This window comes from Amblyomma americanum, chromosome 1 (genome assembly GCF_052857255.1).
Source record: "Amblyomma americanum isolate KBUSLIRL-KWMA chromosome 1, ASM5285725v1, whole genome shotgun sequence".
In the NCBI taxonomy this organism is placed as follows: domain Eukaryota; kingdom Metazoa; phylum Arthropoda; class Arachnida; order Ixodida; family Ixodidae; genus Amblyomma; species Amblyomma americanum.
The window spans coordinates 140918740-140941488 of record NC_135497.1 but is presented as its reverse complement, the minus strand read 5'-3'; the positions used below and the strand labels follow the sequence as shown (position 1 = coordinate 140941488).

The 22749-nt window shown below is 51.4% G+C and overlaps 1 protein-coding gene across 2 annotated transcripts in view; it reads left to right on the top strand.

Annotated features, from left to right (window-relative positions):
- Positions 1–6824, top strand: part of LOC144113758 (protein tiptop-like) — a 384665-nt gene extending 377841 nt beyond the window's left edge. For both annotated transcript variants that reach the window (XM_077647064.1, XM_077647063.1), the window contains exon 2: positions 938–6824. In XM_077647064.1, coding sequence (XP_077503190.1) covers positions 938–3765 — 2828 coding nt within the window. In that variant the 3' untranslated portion in view covers positions 3766–6824. The remainder of the gene's footprint in view (positions 1–937) is intronic.
- Positions 6825–22749: the final 15925 nt, after the last annotated feature.

Sequence of the window (22749 nt, the reverse complement as noted above, 5' to 3'; positions counted from 1 at the left end):
CTCTTCGCCACCTTCGTCAGTGATGCCTTGTGATTTTCTTTTTTTTTTTTTGCTGTAGGCCGCGTCGTTCTTTCATGCATTTGGAGAGGCCGCGTAGTTCGGTAACCGCCTCGTAATTTTGATGCAGCGTCTTTGTGAAAAGGCTGACGCCCCGCACAACGCGTGCAACCATTGTGTGCGAGTACGCAGCCGAAATTTCACTCGTCCCTAGTGCAGTGTGGCTTGACTGCGGGGCGTCATCGGCGTGTGTGGCATACATCATGGGCGTCCTCGCGAGGCGCAAAACGGTCGGCGGCGGAGCAGGTACGCGCAGCGGTGAACAACAGCCACGCTCGCTCGCAGCCAACAGCAGCACCTGGCTTCCGCAAGCGCGGGCCATCTATCATGGCAGCCTCTGCGTCGGTTGATACTTGACGGAGACAGGAGCGAAGAACGACGCCAGCGCGCGCCTGCTCGGCACGCTCGTCGCGCTGGCGAGAGACACTTCTTTTTTTACTCTTTTGTCGCGCACGCGGGGAGATCTAGTGCGGCTTACAGTTGGCGTCGAGGGGAAAGCGAAGGAGACCCTGTGGCGTTCTTTTCTTTTGGCGCGGTGGTCGAGCTGTTCTTAAGCTGCGCAATCTAAGCATGCGCAGTGATCAGCTGTGTTTACAGTGAGCAGAGGAGAAACCGCGATTTTATTTCTCTGTAGTGCTCGCCGTCAAATATGAGGCAGAGTATTGTGCCGTTTTTTACTTCGCCGCGGCAGACCTTTTGAAGCAGCCGAAAAGCAAGCGCCATAGTCGCTTGTTCTAGTGCGTCGCCTGCTCAGTTCATGACAGATGTGGACTAGTCCTCTTATTACCTCGCAGTGTGAACGCTTTACAGAGGTGCGTGGAGGCTCAGTTATTTCTGACTGCTGCACCGTTGTGACCCTCTCTGCTTTGCTTGTTCGCAGGGGAAGAAGGCGAGGCGAAAGCAGACGCCCCCGCCGACGAGGCCAAGGAGGACGGCTCGGTGACAAGCGACACGCGAAGCACGTCGCCGCCGGCCGAGACGCCTCCTGCCGAGCCGCGGTCTTCGCCGGTGGACAGCGAGCGTGCTTCGGCGGCGACGCCCAAGGCGCCCTTCTCCCCCATGCAAGATGAAGAGCCGATCGGCGAGCCGTCGGCGCCCAAGGAGGAGCCGGAGGAGCCGCCGCGCAAGACCAGCACCCCAGCGCGCGACGAGGCGCCCCCGATCCTGGCGCCAATGGTCGTCGTTAAGAAGGAAGAGGAGGACGAGGAAGACGAAGAGGACGCCCCTCTCGACTTTAGCCTCAAGAAGCCGTCGGGAAGCGACGTGGCCGAGTCCGGGGATGAAGACATGGCGGCTGCAGAAGGCCCCGCGGCCAACGGTGCCACCACCGATTCGCCTCTCGACCTGTCGGTGTCCCGGCGGAGAGCGCGAACTGTACCGCACGAGCACAAACCTGCCAAACTGGGCCGGCTAGAACCGGTGCCAGGAGGACCTTGGCTTGGGGCTCGAATGCCGTCAGCTTCGGCGCCAGTGGGGTTGGGCGCCAGGGCGATCGGCTCCGAGCCACATCACCAGCACCAGTCATGGAACGGGAAGGTGAAACGAGAACGGAGCACCTCGTCCGAACTGAGCCACCCGACGGGTTCTGCGATGAAGATGGCGTTCTCTGAAAAGACCAAGGGAGACGCGTTCCGGCCAGCTTCCAACCGGCAGAACCCGTGGCAAAGCCAGTGGATCAGCCGGAGCGGCGAGCAAACCAAGGACGTCTTCACGTGCGTCTGGTGCAAGGAGTCGTTTCAGTCATTGGCGGATATGACGCTGCACATGAAGCAGTCGCCGCGTTGCGGTATGGCCGGGATGCACGCGGCCGCACCGCCACCGCCGAGCGCAGCAGCAGGCCACACCACACCTCCCCCGCCAAAGCTTACAGCTACGCCGCCAGGCGCCTCTGGCGCAACCACGAAAGACGGCGTGCCCCTACCTCGCAAACTAGTTCGTGGTCAGGACGTCTGGCTGGGAAAAGGCGCTGAACAGACGAGGCAGATCCTCAAGTGCATGTGGTGCGGACAGTCGTTCAAGTCGCTTGCCGACATGACAACGCACATGAGGGTCACGCAGCACTACACAAACATCATCAGCCAAGAGCAGATCATCTCGTGGCGGACTCCGGAGGATAAGCTTGCCAATCAGTCGCAAGTCAACGCGGTACTCACGTGTAAAGTATGCGACCAGGCCTTCGGCTCCTTGAAAGAACTCAGCTATCACATGGTCAAGAACTCTCATTACAAGGAGCATATTCTGCGCTCCATCACTGAGGGCGGTGGGCGGCGAAGGCAGACGCGTGAGCGACGCAAGAAGTCGCTGCCTGTGCGTAAGCTGCTCGAACTGGAACGTATGGAGATGACGGCACGTTCTGGAGCGCCGAGCAATCAGACGTCTCCAAGCCCGCTTGGCGCTGCTGAGTCCGACGGCAAGATTGCCTGCGAAGAGTGCGCCGAAAAGGTGGACGCCAAAGACTTTGTCCAGCACATCAAAAGCTGCAGCCGCTCGCAGCAGTTGCTCAAGACCGCGTTGCAGCAGCAGACTCGACCCGAGCCCTGCTCTTCCAACGAGTCACGCAAAAGCGCCGAGGATGACACACCGCCGCCTCCACCGCCGCCGTTGGAGTCGCCGCGTCCCCAGTCTGCTGAACCCGATCGCGCGGCCTCCACCGAGTCGGAGAAAAGGCCCAATTCGACGTCATCGTCGTCGACATCGGTCCTCAACGCCATCGAAAGACTCATCGAGAAGAGTTTCGATAGCAAGGGCAAGCGCGGAGGGCCCACTTCGGCTGGGATATTGCAGCGACTTGGCATCGACGAGGAAGTCTACCCTCCGTGGCATCCCGCGGGCTCTCCCCGTTACGGGGCCATCAAGTCGGCCGGCCACTCGCCGCGGCTGACGGGGGGCCTCGCGTCGCCATGTCCATCCGAAGAGACGCCTGCGAACCACGCTTCGCCCCGCAGCGGCGTGTCTTCGCCTGACAAGGACGCAGAGCCGCCCGTGCTTGACCCGGAACGCCTGAGCCAGCCTCGGTCGCCCGCGGAGTCCGTGTCGACGAGGGCCAGCTCGCCGGGCGCAGACGACCTGGTGATCGCGGACGGGCTGCCCTCTCGGCGGTCGTCCGAGCGCGGCGGGCCGGACACGGACGACCTCTCGTCGTCCTCATCTTGCGACACTCCGCTGGCCGAGATGAAGTCGGCGTCTCCCAAGGCCAAGCAGAGCCCGCGAGCGGCAGCCTCGTCGCGCCCCAGGCGCGGCCAGCACAATGGCGAAGGCGACGCGGTCTCGGACCATCCGCTCAAGGAGCTGCAGAAACTGCTGGACAAGACGGACGCGCACCTGTCGCGCGCCAACGCGCCGCAGGCGGCCAGCCCGGGCTCCATCCTGGCCTTCAGCTGGGCCTGCAACGACGCGGCCACCTCGGACTCGCTCATGAAGTGCGCCTTCTGCGACACGCACTTTGTGTCCAAGGGCGCCTACCGGCACCACCTCTCCAAGATGCACTTCATCAAGGACGGCTCTGCGGCGCCGCCGCCGCCGCCGCAGCCCGGCGACTCGCCAACCTGGAAGGCCAAGGAGCCGCCGCCGGCCGCCGGCAGCCACGGGCCGGGATCGCCCGCCGCCTCGCCGGCCAGCTCGCCGGCGGCGCCCGCCGACGAGAGCCCACACTCCAAGTTTCTCAAGTACACGGAACTGGCGAAGCAGTTGTCCAGTAAGTACGTGTGACCCCCAGGGACTCGGCCGGACAGTTGTGTGGCTCGCCAAGCTGGGACGCGGAGCAATCTTTCCATGTGATTCTCATTCTTTCGACACCTCGTTCTTCGAACCCCGTTTGTGATGATGACAGTTTGTGAACTCAAGACTTTGAGTGAATCGTGTGAGCAATGCCAGCCCATGCCTGCCTCCGCCGCCTCCGGCGATCGGGTCTTCACTTACAGATCTGGGCGACCGTTACTTAACTGACCTTAATGGGGCTGCCCGTAACCAAGTGTTCAGGCTGGGGGACGCTAGTCGCCTGGCAATCCACAGAGTGGCAATGCTCAAGCAAAACAGAATTCCACGCGCCGGTAGCAGTCACGAGGTGGCGGCCGGAAGGCATTGGCTGGCTTCCTTAATGTGTGCGCCAGAACCAACATTCCTTAATTTATGAACGTGCCGCGATGTACGCCCTTTCGTCTTCTTTACGTTCTTTTTTTTTTCAGAGCTCACTCTTGTCATTGATTACATATCCATGGGAGGTGGAAAATTTTCAGTGTTTGCAATAAGGCATTTGACGCATGGGCGATGGCGTTGAAAGGCTGTGTTGTTTCTTTTCCAACGTCGCGTCCCTTCTATGTGTCTGGAAAGCAGTGACAAGAGGACATGACAGCGGTAGCTCAGAGGTTGTCTATGTTGCTCGTCTTGTCCGGTGTTTCAAAGGAGTAGTGGCCGCAAGAAGCGTTTCTGCAACTATTCCAAGCGAAAGCCCTTGTTTGTGACCACATACCTGCAGCAGTGCACCTCGGTGTTGCATATCAAACCTTGTGATGCTGTGTTTATTCCTTGAGTTCTTCAAAAGAACTGCGCGAGTTAGCGATGAGTCGATGTTGTAGTGCTTGCGCGGGTCACCGCGCTGGGAAATGCCTTTATACGTGTACATAGAAGCGACATTGCTTTCCTTTTTTTTTTCTCTGTTCGTGGGGTGTCAAGTCCTACATGCATATATTGTACTATAGTTAAGTGTGATTACCAGGAGTGAATTGCGCATGGATCGTCGGTTTCAGGCAGTTGCTTTTATCCTCATGCACGCTGATGCTCACGTTTATATTGAAAACGCAAAGCGTTTGCGAATCTCTTAATTGGGACGGCTTCAGTTGGTTGCTCACAGATGGCACAAGAGGGCCCTCTGCGACTGGTTGCTGTTCCACGGACGTCTTAACAACCAAAGATGCGCGCGTCGATAGGCCTGTGCGCAGTCTGAACACATTATCACTCGGCAAGAACGCGGGAAATCTCGGCCTGCCCGGCTCGCGGCGGTGCGGTCTCCTTCCCTCTCTTGCCGCTCTTTCTGTTGTCTTTCAGTGTCGCTAAAGTTCGCCACACGCCAGCAGGGGCCGCCGCTGCAGAGGATCAGCGAGCTTTGTTGCCTGTTTCGTCGCGGGTCATTCGAGGGGAAAGAAGAGCAGCGCTCTGGGCGCGCCTAAGCACTGGGCCGATTGCTGTGCGGGGACCGCGGCGCGAGGGGCGCCAGAGGCCGTCATCTAGGTCCCGCCAGAGAGCGAACAAGGACCGGGATCGTAATTTGAAAACTGCAATGCGGCACGCGAGCCGGCGAGATTGAAACGACGCAATAACCGGTGAGAGCTGTTGTCGCGTGCAAGATTCCGGGAATGGCGCCGCGCAGCCATGTATTTTCACTTGTGCTGTCAGTGCGGTAGGTGAAAATTCGTCCGCGAGACCGCGGTCGAGCTGCCTGTTGGCAGGCAGCATCTTTTCTATTATGTATCCGGCACGTAGATTTGCGCAGACCTGGAGCGCGCGCCGCCGCAACGGCAAGAGCCGCCCTTCCCCAGATACGTTTACGCGGATAATAAGGAAATTTCGGCGCTGGCTCGCCCGCAGCTGGGGCCGCATTCTGTGCGCTCCTGGTGCGCGCATTAGCGCGGCCGCCGCTATTCCCAAGTTCCTTTGTGACAACTTCGGAGGCGCCGCCTTTGTCGGCCCCCCGCGTAATTTATAGAAGTGCTTGTCTGACGCTCGCTGGTCGCAATCGCGTTCTCTCTGCGGCGCGGGTCGGCGGACCGTGCACACTCGGGGCACTAAACGCGCCCCGCTGGTGCTCCGGAATGAGCTCTTTAGCTGCGCGCCCGAAATGATGTTGCATATCACGCCGATGATGCTGCGTGGCGCGAAGGAATCCCTGGAAGTGGCGTGGCCGCGTCTTCTTGGCCCAGCCACGGGCCAAGCACCCAGTCCGGGCGCCGCCCCCGATTTGTGTAAAGAGGCAAAAAAAAAAAGTGCTAAACTGGCAAACGTTGTTGTAGCCTGTATCTCGTTATATAAAGGAACCTGCGCACTCGTCTCCTTGCAATCAGGCACGCCTGCCTCCTGCGACTCCCAGACGTCTCTGAACCAGCGCCCCCGCATGTCTATCTAGCATCTCTCTCTCTCTCCCCCTCTTCTCGCGACTCTTGCGGCGTTTCACCCCCGAGAGCCTCGCGGGCAAGCGCACCTCATCCCCCATCGGCGCGGTCTGGCGACGGCCCCATGTCTCAATCAATCCCGGTAGAAGTGAGGACAACAAGCTGTCGTTTTTCCTTTCTTGTCTCGTATCTGTTTCTGCTTGGTTCCCTCGGGAGCGTTGCGTTTCGCCGCATGTCCGGGACCCCCCCAGAGCACAGCTGCTGTGCGTGTGAGTGGCTTTTTCAGTGTGTCTGCGCGTGTGACTGTGTGTCTCGGAGAGCGTCGCCCTCCCTCGCGGATGCTCGGCGGCGCTGCGAAACAATACAAAAGTCGCACAAGGGCGGGAGGATGGGACAGAACACTGTACGAAGACCTGTGTGGCCACTTGTCCCGGAAAAAAAAGAGAGAGAGAAAAAAACAACCCCGAAACAACAAAAAAAAGGATAACACGCGGTTTTTGTTTGTTGTGGTTCCCAGGAACGCATTTGTTTCTGTTTTTGAGTTGGCAAGTGCTTCCACTTTTCCCGCATTGTACATATGACCATTGAGACGAAAAACTTGAAATTGTATATGTCTATATTCCTATTATTTATTACTAATAAACTCTATATCGCGACTGCGGATCCCTGCTGTGTGTGTGTGTCGTCCTTGTCCGCCTGGCACCTGGGCACGTCAACGGCTGTGCTGCGCGCTCTCCGGCAGCGGACGCCGAGGAATACGGAGAGCGCACGGATGCTTGCCGAAACCGTCGCCACCTTGCCCTGTAGATCTTTGAAGCGAAAGGCGCCTAGCCATTCATCTTGGCTTCCGTTTTATGGTTGTGTTCTAGGTATACAGGAGCTAGACTTTCTTCCAGGATCTGATGGACATGTTAGCTGCGACCAGCTTCAGTGTACTTTATTGCTTCCGTTATTAGCGACGAAGTTGCAGCTGCAGTGAACGATGATTGAGAACAGAAAAAAACAAACAATGAGAGCGATCACGCAGCCGCGTACAAGCGCTCTGGAGAGGCGGGAGCTTCTAACTCCTTGTACTAGCAAAAAACATCTTTATTTGTGGTCTCAGGACATCCACCCTGCAAGCGGACAGCTTCACTTCCGATGGCAAGACAACAGGCAATATTAAAAGACCCCGAGCCGGATGCTCCACGGGAGCCTCTGAGCGTTGCGCACGGTGTGTAACAACGGTTAGATATACAAAGAAGTCGAGCTGCTGTTTAACACTGTAGAAGAGGCAAAATCCAGGCAGCTCATTCATTTGGAAAACTTACATGCGTATACAGGGTGTCGCACGCAACGGCAGCGGATAGACAAAAAAATGCATGCGTAATGCCGGAAGCTTAAGCAAATTGTTACAGTCATTCGGAGAAAGCAGGGCTACAAGTTCGTGTTCTCTATTTGATTATTAAGAGTTATTCTACTTTGACTGTAATCCTAATTATTCTATTTCTAATTAATTAAGCTAAGAGACACACGTCAAAAGTATCAAGTACAAATCTACTGGCCAGGTAAAGAAATCGCAGTCTCCGAAAACGCATCTTTTTCCTGAACATTTTCCGCACCGTGCAGCAAACGCAACGCCGAAGAAAATATTGCGCGTGCTGGCAGCGATGCACACTACGGCGAATAGGGCGGTGCTGTCAGGCGCAATGTGTATTTAACGCACGCGCTCCAGTAGAGGACAATTTAGGCTTTTGCACTCTTTATCCACAGAACGGAAGACTCAATGTAAAGCCACCACTAAGAAAATTACGACGTTTTTTTTTTGTTAATTTGTGCAACTTCCTGAATGAGTCTCTTGCATTTACACTGGCTTAACATTCGTTCGTTAGGTTTACTAAACATTTATTTAGGCATATCGCAAAAGCACCTCAGCGTGCTCTAAGCATAAGAGTATTGCTCCAGTTCATTGCTGTAGGATGTGCTAGTTCCTGTGAAAGTACATTGACTCACGTTGCTCGAGAAACCCAGCTTACATTCGCATAAACCGCGCACACATATTTCCATGATTGTCGCTGATACTCTCCACATGCACACACATATCAGTACGGCATACTGAATCCAGACTAGTCGCACAAGTAAAATTTCCTTATTGCGCATGGCCATATAATCATGCGTTTCGTCTTGGTTTTCTCTTACTGGCTCCCATCATTCCTCGTGACTTCAGCCAACGCTTGTTCCATCGCATCTAACTAAATCCAACTAAAGGCCATGCGCGAGCAGATCTATATCGACGCCACACAGCTACTTTTGCTGCAATTTGACGTAAACGCTTTCGAAACTATATGCACTTGGTGCTGATGCGTGAATGCAATTTGCTTGGCGATACTAATAGCCCGAAGGGCAGTTGAAACACAGACTCGTGTGGCGCCCACTCCTTCAGCGAACAAGCTGCGTTGGCAAGGTAAGTGGCGCGGGCTGCCGTTGAGCTCCTTAGGTGGTGGGCGTTGCTGCTCCAGCGCCGTGAGCTCATTCTGTCGCCTCTGCAATCTACAGACCAGCGGCGCAGCAGCTACCTTCAGCAACAAACTGTGCCTCTCCTTCCTGACTGCAGCTTTTCGGAGGAGGTCGTTACCGGCGTTCGGTTCTGCAACGCAATGCTGGTAATTGCTCTCTTTAAGCCCCGCCGGTCGTAGGAAGTTGTTTCCATTGCGGAAATATTGGAAGACTCGTCTAGAAAACAAAACAAAAACGAAAGGCCTTCCAATGACTTTCGGAAACATATCATATCAGTAATGTGGGCCGAACCCATTATTTGCTGCTTGAGAAAGGTATCTGCAGGATCAGTTTACAAGCTGTTCGCTAAATTCTGCCAATGAGTAAGTCGGGGGCCTCGCCTAGGTGTCCCCTTGAAGCTATTTCTTAATGGTTCATTTCTCGCCATCGTTAATAGACTGGCGTAACCTTCCCGAGAGGGTATTCACCTCCAACTTCTTGATTATCTTATTGCCAACTTACGGACAGAAAAACAGGGTTCAGGAGCACTACCTGAGCTGCATAGCCAAAAGATCTTTCAGCGCAGTTTTCCCCCCTTCGCAGTGATCTACCATCCGGCTACATTCTCATTGAACGCAGTACGGCTTCAGCCTTTGATCATGTGATGTGAATATACTCAGTGGGAAAAAGTCTCTAAGGGTATTAGCCCAGAAAGTATTTCGCGAAAGTTACGGAAATCCTGTTTGTTTATTTATCAGAATACCCACAGCGCTAATTTTTACATGACATTGCAGTTGGTGGGGGGGGGGGGGGGGGGGGTATTACAAAAACATTTGAGATGAAGATTTGTATGTGCATATATGAACACTGAAAACAAGATGTCACTTTTCTTTGTGAAAACATTGGAATGAATTTCAACAAAGAATCGCAAAAGGTAATAATGAAAACAAGACTCAACGAAGAAGCATTGAAGCATGCATCACAGAGCTTAGTTACTAGAGGTCAACTTCATATAGATAAATAGCACTGCTAGGTATAGCCCCAGTCAAAAATATACACCCCAAGGGGTTTGCATCTAGGTTGTTTAGCGGTGCTCTGTTGCACATCTAGCAATCCAAAACTTGGGAGGATTGATGACTGGAAGCCATTCCTGTTTCCATATATTACGATTGCTAAGATTCGTAACAAGGCATACTGCAGGCCTCGCAAGCAAACCCCTTGGCCTGTATACTTTTGACGCGGGGCGTACATTACAGCAATAATGAGTAAACGTTGTCATTACCAATAATGGGGGCGATATCGCGCAGTAAACGGCTCCATTCCGAAAATGATCGGGGGAGAAATTACATTTTATACCTCTGAGCTTTCCACCTAATTTTTCGAATCTTATTGCCAAGGATGGTCCTGTCTTGAGGAAACATAAACGGGAGAAATGAAATATTTGTCTCGTTGTATTCCCGTAGGGGAATGAAAAATATTGTGGAAAAACAAGCTTTTATAATGAATTCCAACCAAGGCTTTGCTTAGTCCCTGATACACTGAATTAACAGTCGTGTGTAATTGCCACAAATATATCGTGCCCCAAATTTGCGCACTTTTTCTGCTCGCTGAACGCCAGCTTTTGAGCACACGGTATAGGCGTAGTCCAGTACAGACCAGATATATGTTGTGTAGAAGAGTTGTTTAATTTCAGCTGGAAAATGTTTAGTATTACGACGCAGAAAGCTTGTCCGACATGACTTGGCTGTGATGCATTTAATATGACGATTCCATGACAAACAAGTGGTAGAAACTACGCCTAGATATTTACACTCGCGCACGGGAAGTAGCTAGGTTGTTTTCTAGAGTATTTATTTTCGTAAGGCGATCGCTTTTTTTGTGAAGGACATGTGAACTGTTTTTTTTTTTTGTAAATTGATACGCATAGTTCAAGCACTACACCAATCAACAATGTTATTCTAGTCATGTTGTAAGGCAGCACAATCATCTTGATTATTATTAACACGATAAACCACGCAGTCATCTGCGAAGAGGCGTACAGGTGGGGAGAATCCGATGCTTATATCATTCATGTCAATTAAAAACAACAGAGGACCCAAAGCGGATACCTACGGCACTCCTGATGCGACTTTAACCTCGTGAGAGTTTCTATTGCTAATCACCACACGCTGACGCCTTGAACTTTGGGCATTCTTTGATCCAGGAAATCACTAGGTGGCTAATACTTTACCATGAAAGCTTTTCAATCAGTAAGTGATGTGGCACAATATCGAATGCCTTTTTTAAATAAAGAAAATGGCATCAACGGAGCATTCCATATCTAATGGGCTCGCTAAATCATGTGTTAATTCAGTAAGTTTGGTGATAGCAGAAAAGCCAGTGCGAAATCCACGTTGACTGGGACTTACCAATTCATAGGTACCTGTATGTTTCATAATGCTAATAAAAAAGTACACGCTCAGACACTTTACAAACACAACTTGTAAAAGAGATAGGTCGGTAATTGGAAACAACACGGCGAGGTCCTGATTTGTGTACAGGCACAACGTTGGCCATTTTTCAGTCGCGATGCTCTTTTATAATGATTTCGTAAAAACAACGAGAGATAAAGAGAGACGGAAGAAGCAAATAAAGACAGTAAAACAGGAGGTTTTGAGTTATGAAGGCGTTTTAATAACAGCTGAATTCCCCTAGAATCAATGACTATATCGTACATGCTCTCAGCACACACACTGCAAAAGTTCAAAGGTGCGTCCCTGGCATCGGGAGATCTACCAAAAACAGAAGAAAAAAAAGAGAATTGAAGCATTTGGCTTTAGCCCCGTTGTCATGAACAACTGTGTCGTCATGACCAAGACAGGGTATTGAAATGCCATCTTTACGATTTATTTTGCTAATATTTCGAAATACTTTGGGTCGATTTCTAAATCGTGGATTTAATGAGTTAAAATATGCACTTTTTCATTGTTTCGCAGCAGTCTTTAAATTCGCAGATGCTCTACTTAGTTCAGCTTTCTTGGAGGCTGATGAGTTCTTTTTAGCTTTGCCTTCACCGAGCAATTCTGCGCACTTCCTTCGAGGACCACAGCTTGCTTCTACTACGCCTCGGTCCATAACGGCACAAATTGTTCACGCAACTCAAGTTTTTTATTTTCCTAAATGCGCCCCTCAATTTGTTCACACCTTCTGATTCTGAAAGCATTAAGGATACGTCAAAGTATGCGCCTAATGCAGATGTAATCTCGTTTACACGGGCTTTTTTTTTGCAGCTATAAATGCGCCGGCGCCTGCTGCTTGCAACTTTCGCATACCCTAAATTTATGTTAAACAAAACAACGTTGTGATCTGCTATGCCCGGTAATGCAAGGGTGGATTGTACCGTTGACGGCAAATTGGTAAACAGAAGATCTAAAATATTTCAACCACGAGTGCGCTGCATCACTAGCTGTGTTCTACCAAAAGAATCGCATATTTTAATAATTTCTCTGCTCGCCATTTCACCTTCACTTGACATAATGCTGTTGCTGGACAAATCTATCCCGGGAAGATTAAAATCGCCGACAACAACAATGCACTCAGTATCAACGTGCCCAGAAAAAGTACACGCAACCCGTCTCCTCTGCTCTGGTTCGGTCTTGCATGTTCACGCACCGCAACGTGAAGTTTCTCTTTTTTGTAGAGACATGGGCAATACGATATTATGCATGGAGTTTCAACGCCCTCTTTCTTTGTTTAGCATTTTACACAAACGCACCCGTCGCTTTTGCGTACATTGGCACTTTTGCAGATAGGGGCTCTCAGTGCTAACAAAAAAGGAACCACAAATGGAAACACCCGCCCACGCATACTCAGCATTTAGTACACGAGTAACCAGTAGTAACTTTTCGATTGCGATATTCACTTGCTGCCCAGCAGTATAGTGCCGAGCAACCATACGCCGCACAGCTTTATATATTTTAAACTTTATCGATTGATTGATTGATTGATTGATTGATTGATTGATTGATTGATTCATTCATTGACTGACTGACTGACTGACTGACTGACTGACTGACTGACTGACTGACTGACTGACTGACTGACTGACGGACAGACGGACCGACCGACCGACTGAACCCTTATTCAGCCCATAAATGTGTATGCACCAGCGCGTGGGGCAGATTCGCTTTTAGAGCGAAAGCTCTACTCTCCCGTACAAAGCTGAAGGTCATGTGGCTATGAAATTTGACCTTCAAACCAGGAAACGGAGGCTTGGCTCTGACGTCATGCCACGTGACTCGCCACGCCTCGCCACAGCTGCGCGCGTTGAGCCGACGGCGCTCGCTCGCCTCACAACCATCGAATCACGTGACTCGCCGCGCCTCGCCACAGCTGCGTATGCGGAGCCGACGGCACTCTCGCAACCGCCGGAAATCGCGTGACGCGCCACTCGCTATATAAATGTGTGTGGCGTGCGCTTGCCTTCGTTGTGCTTGCCTTAACAGAGCTTTCGCTCGTCTTGCCAGCTTCAGCCGGGTTGAACCACAGCTAATTTTTTTCTCAACTGGGCACTAGAGACGATGAAGGAAGAATGCCAAATATACTTAAAGAGCCAGCAAAATGACTTTTCGTTTGCGACGGCAATACTGCTAGCGTATGAAAAAAACTGCGCTGTCATTGCATGTCTTCAAATCTCACAGACGCGGTCTTGAAGCGTCGCCCTCTGTGTTTTGAGCACTGCCCAACAAACGACCCTTCCTTTCAGGTACGCCTCGGTGCGAGGAGCGACAGGCGTCTGCTTGAAGGAATTTGCAAGAATGTAGTCAAAACGTCAGTCAACTCGGGTGAGGTGTCGGGCACTTATTTCGAGGCTATTTTGAGACGAGCGCGGCGGGAATGCGAGGCACCATGTCGCCACATCATCGGCGGGAAGCTTGGAGCGGTCTCAAGAGGAGCCTAGAGGGACCGGAAACGTTATTTCGGACCCGAACAGTGGTTGTCAGGCCGCGCCAGAATGCATGCATATGCGTATTGGCGCGTTAAGGTCATGCATTCTCCTAGCGTTATCGGGCGCATAGGCCACTTATTGTGTGTCACATCCGGGATCAAGCCCCTCATATGCCGCTATTTCCAGCTTTCCTCACGAAAACGCAGTTCACAGCCTCTAAAATATAAAGACGTATGGTTCGCTGACTAATCAGATATGTATAATGGCTACTTTATCAATAAAACAATGAACTTAAAATGTTGACCTAAAACTGAGCTTGCAAACTTTCTGAAATGGACGTTGATAGTTCGATTCATAGTTGCAAATAAGAACAACTCATTTTACACATGCAAAGAATAGCTCGAGGATTGTTACGGAGGACATTTACCTAAACGTGCAGGATTTGTTAAAGGTTCCCAGGCCCCAGGGTCTGCTTTAGAGCCGTGTAGTGGGGCACTGACGATATCCTTGAAGCTCAAAATATCTGGTCAGTGAGGAGGAATATCACCATCACCCTAAGGTCATTGGCAGCTTCGATGCCTCCATAAGTGCCCCAGTGATGGTCCACGCAGGGAAGTTTTCCTTTCCTAGGGAATTTTCAACCCAAAACTGGGCCTATAATGAAAAGGAAACGCTGATGATTTTCAGCGAACTTTAAGAATTAGTAGGGAAACCGTGGAAATTTTTTTTTTCCGACTATACGATCACGGCCAGGGAACGGCGCAAACTACCTCGGCTCCAAACGCAGAAAAGAGAGGAAGAGAACGGGGCAATCGATGCAGCGCGGAAAGCCTTTCCTCACGGTCGCCTTCAAGCCTTCTCAAGTGCGACAGTCGCTGCCATTGCTGCTAAGGAATACTAAGCAAAGGTTTCACGCGCCCCCCTGTTTTAAAGATAGCTGCGAAAAATGTTGAGAGATAAGACTGATACACCGGGCCTCACCTTGCCGTCTTCTCTCCGGCGGCCCGTTCACTCTGTCGTCGCTTCGTTGCTCGATAAATTACGAACATCAGTGCACGACAACGTTGACACTGCAGTCGATTATGCTGTAGGCCCAACAGAAAGAACGAAAAGGTGGTGGTTCCATTTCGCGTGCTTTATAACGCTCTCCTTTATATCGCCTTTTTACGCCCGTCTTTACGCTGAACGCGTCTCCGGTGGCGTGGTTCTTTCAGCGCCGCTGTATTAGCGATATGCGATAGAATATGCCGGACACCGTAATCGCGTTATGGCGGCTCCGAGCTTCAGTTCGGCGACCCACCCTGCATTTAAAGCTCAACTTAATTATTTTCTAGTTCCTGGTAGTTAGCGTGCCGACCAATACGACGGATGGACAAACTGGGAGTAAATACGGTAGTCTTGTTGAGCTGGCGCTGTAGCCTCTGTTGTGAAATCCGTGGACGAGATGCGCGTTCATGCCACTAATGTGCGTGCTTGCTTCATTTGCTGTTATTAATAAATGCATTTTGATTTAATACAGGTTGAAAATTGGATTCCTGGGGACTTTATCTTTTAAAATGTACCTTTGGGTGGTGACGCCGGCCAGCTTTCCGAACTGGTCACCCCTGCTTCAAATACGTGTTGCAGCGCGGAAATCAAAACACAAACACGCGCAACGAGCAGTACTTGCCTGATTCTTTCTGGGCATGATAACTGAAGAGGGGATTTGTTGATAGGTTGCTGCGACCAATACAGGCAGCAGTCAGGGCGCATGCAGCAGGACAGAACAGCCAGCCGGAGGCAGTAGCTTCAACACGAGATTCGCGCCCTGGCCGCCAGCGAAGCGCGGCGGTGCTGAGTGGCGATCCTCATCTTCTTCTTACAATGCCCCCGCCGGGAAGTAGCAGCCATCCTGGCGACTTACGACAAAGAGGCGACCAGAGGGTTATAGTAGGGTTTAAGGCGACTAACGTGGACAACCTCGCGACCGCGGCGTCAAAGGCCCAAGGAAAGCGTAACTGGCTCAGTGGGGTAATTGACGGGAGACGTACTATTGGGGACAAAAGTTCCAAGGGCACGCGACCGGCAGCCAGCGGGTATAGCTCTGTATAGCCACATCTGCGGAGGTGAAAGTTACTTTTGGGCTCTCCAATGTGTGTTTGTGAAAAAAAGCACAGTGGCACATTTTGCAGCTAGGCGCCACGACCTACGGTTGCGCGCGTCCTGAAGAATTTTGTCCCCAATAGTACGCTGAGCCACTCGATAATGGCCATGGTACTTGGTGGAAAATTTGCTGCCGGCAGGAATCCAAAGCCAAACGAGGGAGTCGGCGGAGAATATCGGAGCAGGATTGGCATTGTCGTGCTGGTCATTGCGGTAGCCTTGAGTGTTGGAAATAAAGGTGCGGGCCAGTTGACGGCACTGCTCAGCCTTTTGCGCGATTTCTGAGAGAGTGTGAGGTGCACAAAAGATCCTCGGAGGATTTGTGAACGCGGTGCGTCGACAGTGGTGCGTCGGACAGCGGAGCGTTGCGCGGGCCAGCCCAGCGTTGCGCGTGTGAAGAGTGTGTGCGAGGCGACGGCGACAAAGAGCGTGGCGAGCACGAGGAGCGGTGAACTGACGTGCCAGAAAAAAGAGATGTGAAGGGAGACAGCGCAGCGGAGATCGTGTCATTCAAGCGTGGAGGTGGCAGCCGTCGGACGTTGGGTCCGTGCGGCCGTGGACCTTCATTGGATCACCGACGCAAGCCTCCTGCGTTCTTTGCAAGTGGGGAGGTGGCATCCGATGGACTGTGGGTCCGTGCTGCCGTAAAGCACTCCTGGATAGCCTGTTTTAGCCTCCGGCGTTTCGTGACGCCGTCGACGGGACCTGGCTACGTTTTTCCTGCGGCTTCCAAGCTCTTCGGGCTGTTGACGGGGGACCAGCGGCGTGTCCCTGCGTTCCCTTCCGCCGCTTCCTTCTACGCAACGCCAGCGACGCGTGGCACTACATCGACCCGCGTTCGCCCTGTCTGCAAGGCATCCCCGCTTCACCTGGGACGCTCAGTACCTGGTGAACTCTTTCATTTTATTCTGTAGTGTTGTACGCTTGTTGTGTGCGTGTTTTTCTATGTTGGTGTGTGCGTTTCTTATTGGCCCCCTTTCGTTTAAGTTATAAATACGGCTTCGTTTTGTTTTGTTTGATCGCTTTGTTCTCTTGTTCGAACCTGCACGCGATAGCGCTCCCCTTCGGAAAGTCGGGGACGCGCTGCCAATTCGCGACAGAGAGCAATGCTCTCAGAAAGACCAGGACGGCAGGGTAAAACCTTGCCAATGGTACAGGTTGGTTCATGGCCGTATAAGAGGAACAAGGGGGAGAGACCTGTCGTCTCTTATGGGCAGTATTGTGCGCAAAAATGACAAATGGTAGCACCTGGTCGCAGTGGGAGGGGTCAGAGGTAACGTACGTTACGAACATGTTGCCCAGAGTGCGGCTGAACCTCTCCGTGAGGCCTTTCGTTTGCGGGTGGCAATCTGTAGTCGCACGGTGAACGTATGTGCATGCTGATCGAGAGGAGCTCTTTAACTAGCTCGCACAGAAAGACTCGGCCTCTGCCGCTCAGGAGCTCCCGAGGTGCGCCGTGACAGCGGACGAAGTGGTGGAGAATGAAGTAACCGACGTCACGGCGCATCTCGGGAGCTCCTGAGCGGCAGAGGCCGTGTCTTTCTGTGCGAGCTAGTTCAAGAGCTCCTCTCAGTGCTGAGTGGTCCTCATTTTCTTCTTACTTAACAATTTTTGGCTGAGATAATTTAATTTAAAAATTTTCTCGCCTCTCAATTCAAATTAGTGACGTCTACAACAAGGACTTATTGCAGCCGTTTTGAAGTTAATGTGTTTGTAGCATGGACTCTGGTATCCGCGCCCAAATTAGGTGTCCACGCAGGCAGTTTACTTGCGAATTTGGCCGCTGATGGCAATACCTGTATTTAATTTTTAGTTGGGGGGGGGGGGGGGGGCTTAACTTAGTTTATAAAAGCTCCATTTTCAGTGACAGTGGTCTTGTTATTGTTAAAATGTCGTTGTCTACCGATGCAGACCAACTTCATTTGTCATCAGTGTCCCTTTAAATGGGTTCTGAAATACCGTCCGAGGAGAGCACAGCTACTCGCTCAATCACTGCATTTTGTTGTCATGAACACCTGATACGAATAATACACTTCTACGCGCAACACAGAGCCCACAATCACGCGCGAAAGTTGGCGAGCTCTTTCCGGCGTCTTTTTCATGCTCGCACCCTCCTCCCCCGCACCGCTCCTACGTATCCCGGTTCAGAGATGGCTATTGGTTAGATTCTTTCAGACGCCAGCAAGCTACCATAATCGGGGTCAATAAACCGGCGTAGCTCCGGCGGGTCAGGAAGCTCCGCTCCCGGAGGTGGGGCCGGTGTATAGGAGCGCCGACCTATCAGCGTGCAAAAAGTGACGAGAGGAGAGGGAAAGGCGCGAAGACGCTGAAATTGAGATTTGGCTACAGGTAACTCAGCTTCTACAAAGCGCATCAAAAAAAAAAAATTCTTGCCGAAGAATGTTCTAGAAGCTGCTTTCTTTAACATCACAGGTATACCGCAACTTTATTAGAGCCCCTTTCGAGTCCCTTTAAGCATAATTCCGGGAAAAATGCAGGGATTTTCCTTGGTGATGCAGGAAAAAAAGAGCCCACAATATGAATTTTTGGAATAAGTGAGGGAATTTTCGGTTGCGGCATGGAACATCACTGAAGTGCCTGATTGTAGTGCTCCAAAGCAGATCCTGTGGTCTACGAACTTTTGTGCAGCTCTGGACATATTTATTCACGCACTTGGAATGCGCACCGGGCAGAATAAAACTGTGCACCGCGCCGCCTTATAGGCATCCGGAGTGCGCGTGCAAAAGTACATGTTTTTGCTTTAATAAAATAGCTTGCGACCGTAAAGCTGTACGGTTCTTTATTATCTGTGAGTTGGCTACATGCAGACATGGATACATGCTGGTGCAATCCTATAAGAAAACAGCCGTTAATTTAATTTATATTTGCTCATATGAGCGAAAGTAGGTGGTACAGCATGACAGAGCAGCTCTTTTTATGACGTGTGAGGCCATTAAACAATGCCAGAGATAGCTCCGCCGCAGCATCGTGTGGCGAATTTCTATACGTGGCTTCGTATTCACTTTGGAGTGTGTATTTGCCTTGATTTAAGGTATTAGCTATTCTCTGCTGGCACAGCAATAACATTTGTTTTATAAACAGTCTCTCGTTTTAGAGTGCACGAACAGATGGAAGATTGCTTCCGTTTACACCCCTAATTCTTTAAAGTAAGGAAAATAATTAGTTGATCCGCTCCTATCCCGTCACCCCCTATTCTGCCTCTGCTTTTCGTGGTAGGCCTAAAAAAAGTTGTATCATTTGGTGGCGCTACGGCTGTGGTTAAAATTAAGGAGTATCAGCTGAATATGGTGGGACCTGCTTACGACGGTCTCATACACGCTAAGGCTTTCATTTGGGCTAGTTGGTTGTAGCAGTGAAACATACTGACTAGCGCAAACACAGACAGGGACCAAAGCAAGAGTAAGGGACAGCGCACACGCTAGTCTTGCAACTTACATCACACTTCTCTTTCGCTCTCTTCCAGGAGCACGGTGTCGGCAACCATTGGTCCCACAGAAGTTCAGATGCCCGCTGAGCTTCCCGCAACCACGACCTGATGACTTGTACACAGTCCTGGGGATTAGACAGTACTGTTGTCGCTTGAATGCGTGGACACATGTGAAGGAAGAGCACCTGCCTCCACAGTTCAGATCGGAGAATCTTGGCCATCCTGATGGCATGACCCACCGAAGGCCGAAAGGGCGTGAAGAGTCGAAGAACCTCAGGTGGTACCAGCTTGTTCTTGAGCGCAAAAGTCATCACCCTAGCACGGAATGGGCTAAGAGCAATCAGGTTGACGTAGGTAAACGAAAGGTTTTGACACAACACAGAGGGAAGGTCAGGGCCCATTGTACGAGAAACAGTAAATGAGGCTTTCATTTGGGCTAGTTGGTTGTAGCAGTGAAACACCCATCGTTAGAAGCTGAGGAGGATCAATATAAGGCGTAACCAGAGGAGAAACACTCAGGATACGTGGTTTAGACACCCCTTTTAACGTCCGGGACACCGAAAAACGACCACGCAAGGCTCCTGAATACGCAATGGCATAGAGACAGCACTTGCAAAGGTTTTCACGAGAATATAAGCAATTTGCGCGGGGATGCGCGAAAGGGCTCCGACTCACAGCATCGCTTAACTGGCAGCGTAAGTAGACGTTCGAAAACAGAGAGCTCGCATAAGCAGTCATTCCAGAGGATGCGAAAAACACATGTAAGATTGTCCTCTGTATATCAACGTGTCTCGTGGTCATAGCTACTCTCCTGGCGACGAACGTCTGTTTTGCAGAGCTCCAAGACTGGACACAAGCCGCCGTCTTACTCGGAATTGCACCGGACCGCAAGAGAAGCTGAGGAATCACATTACGGTATTTTCGGCTTAGTATGCAAAGCTTGGTACTGCGCTGGCACCTTATTCTATAACGATCATTCCATTTTCTATTTCGTGACATCATCATGACGAAAGCAACAGGAGGTAAGAGAGCAAGCGGCTAATCACAGACACAACTGGTCATGGTCGTGGTGGTGGTGAAAACATTTATGTAATCACAGAGAGAGTGTTGGGGGTCGTGGCATGGTCGCGGCGCCGCCGCTGGCCAGCTTCACGCCACCGCATCCAGTGATCCAGTCCGGCTGATTCACACGGACCAAATTGGCTTGTCTGCCGTGTCAAGCATGTCCTCGCGCTCCGTCTTAAGTGGGCGTCGGCGCCGGTTTGCAACCGTGACACGGGCTCGAGACGCACTTATGCAAGTAAGCGGCACCAAGGGTGCGTTTCTGTCACGACCGGCATGGCGTCGTCTCCGATGCGCCTACGTCTATGGGAGAGGCGGCTAATGACAGAGGATCAAATGGAATGGAAAGGAAATGAATTGTTCCAGAATTAGACCCTGGTTTATGAAGGAGAGGCCTAAATATATCCCACACCGAGACCAAGGTTGTTGGCTTAGGGAAGGTGTTTGCAACAATCATTAATGGGATCATTATTGGACGTGCCTCAGACGTGTCCATGCCTCAAAGAGAAAGTATTGCCACACCATCGGATCAATCTGATGAGCACTCCTGAAGACAGAGCTCTCAGAGGATAGCCCGAATGTCATCGCTCTCGATGAAAATCAGTTTCTTCTCAACGGTTCCATAACGTCGTTTCGTGGGGGTATCTGTCATTTTACTGTCCCGTATCCGCACAGTCCCTACCCTCATCTGCGTTCATCTGCAATTTTATTGACGTCTTCCACTTCCCATGCGCCGATGGAGCCGGCTGAAGCAGACGTCCTTTTTTTTCCAGGCACTGACGTTGTTTGCAAATGTTTATCTGTTCTCGGGGCTTGAACCCTATCGTAATTTCTAGCATATGGAGCTAGTTCAGCGCTCCGAGCCCGTACTTAGCACTGTTCCTCCGGATGCGCAATCTTGAACCACCTGCAGTAAATACACAGCGGTGGTTTTCGGGATAGATAGCGTTCGACTACTAAGCCCTAGGTCTCGGGATCGAATCCCGGCGATGGCGGCCGCATTTCGATGGAGGCGAAATGCAAAAACCCCCGTGTGCTATATGACGTCAGCGCGCGTTAAAGAACCCCCGGTGGACAAATCCAATCTGGGCCCTCCACTACACAGCACCTCCCACAGCTCACGCGCAGCGTTGGCCGTCAAATCATACCATGCGTATGCGTTTACGATTGCAGAGAAACTTGAAGCCTTTGACGTCACACTTATTTGCGTGCGTATTGATGCCGTATGTTCCAGTGACGTTGACAGCAATCCGAATGGGGAAATTGTGCGAAGAATCCGCCGTGTATCTCGTCGTCGAGCGAAGATGTAAGGATGAAATACACTGCGGGACAGGCGCACCGTAGGACGAGATGGTGGCATCCGCACTCGGGTCTTGAGGAGCCTCAGCGAATTTTCTTCGTTTTTCTTTGCAAGTGAGAGCGCGCTCGGCTTCCTTCGCCGCTTTTTGCGTGTGGTGACCCGCATCACCAAAGCGCGCCAGTGCCGAAGAGGAAGTGGCGCCAGACTTGCTACACAGGTTGGACGCCGCGCCGCCACCGCTCCGTCTACCAGCACCTGGTCGTAACTGCAAGAAATGTGGTTGCGGTTAAGCACCAATACCACGAGGAGTCCACGTTTATCCTGAATGGCACTTAATTTTTTGTTTTCCTTCTTTCACTCCTTTCTTCATCGTAGCCCTGATGTCCTGTCTGAGGTGTGCAGTCCAACGTGATTTGAAGGTGATCACTTCAGGGTTAACCTATCAGGATTTGCTTGCCAGGGTTCGCTTACAATACGCATAACTACCCCAGAAAGCGGAAAATTGCACAGCCGTCGCCATAGCTCAGTTCGTAGAGCACCGTCCGCGAAATTTGGAGGTCCTGGGTTCGTGCCCCTCTAACGGCATGCGGTTGTTTTTTTTCTGCTTTTATTAATCTACCATTAATAGAACCTACAAAAATTAAAAAGACATCTCCTATGTTCCTTGGATTCGATGACTTCTCTCCCGTCATTTCTGCTTTTCTGCTAACACAGTTTACCTTCCCAAGAAGTCGGCTACGAGTACATGAGCTTAGCCAGCCGAATGATTCCTCTATCCGGCACCGTCATGTTTATTCCGGGGTCAGTGACCTTCACTCAGGAAATATTTGTTGGCCAGTTTTAGCCGGAAAGAAATAACTTTGAAATCGCGCCAGACTGCACTGAGAAGTGAAAGAGTTACTGCGTCTTTCCTTGCCTCAAAACCAATTTTTCTCTTAGCGCTACATTTTGATCTTAGCCACAAACACACACGGCGCAGAATGTACGGGTGATGGATGGATGGAAAAAAAAAAAACTTTATTAGCAGCAAATTTAGTGTTCTTGACCCTTACGGGTCACTGGGCGCCGTGATCCTCGGTTCAGGATGCCGGACTTGACAGCTACCAGCGTGGCTCGGGGTACCAGGAATCGTTGCGCTCCCTCGTCCTGGCTGGCCAGCAAGTGCTCCCACTGCGTCACATTCGGGTGGTCTATTCTAGGCTCTAAGACTGCCTCAGGGCAGGTCCACATGACA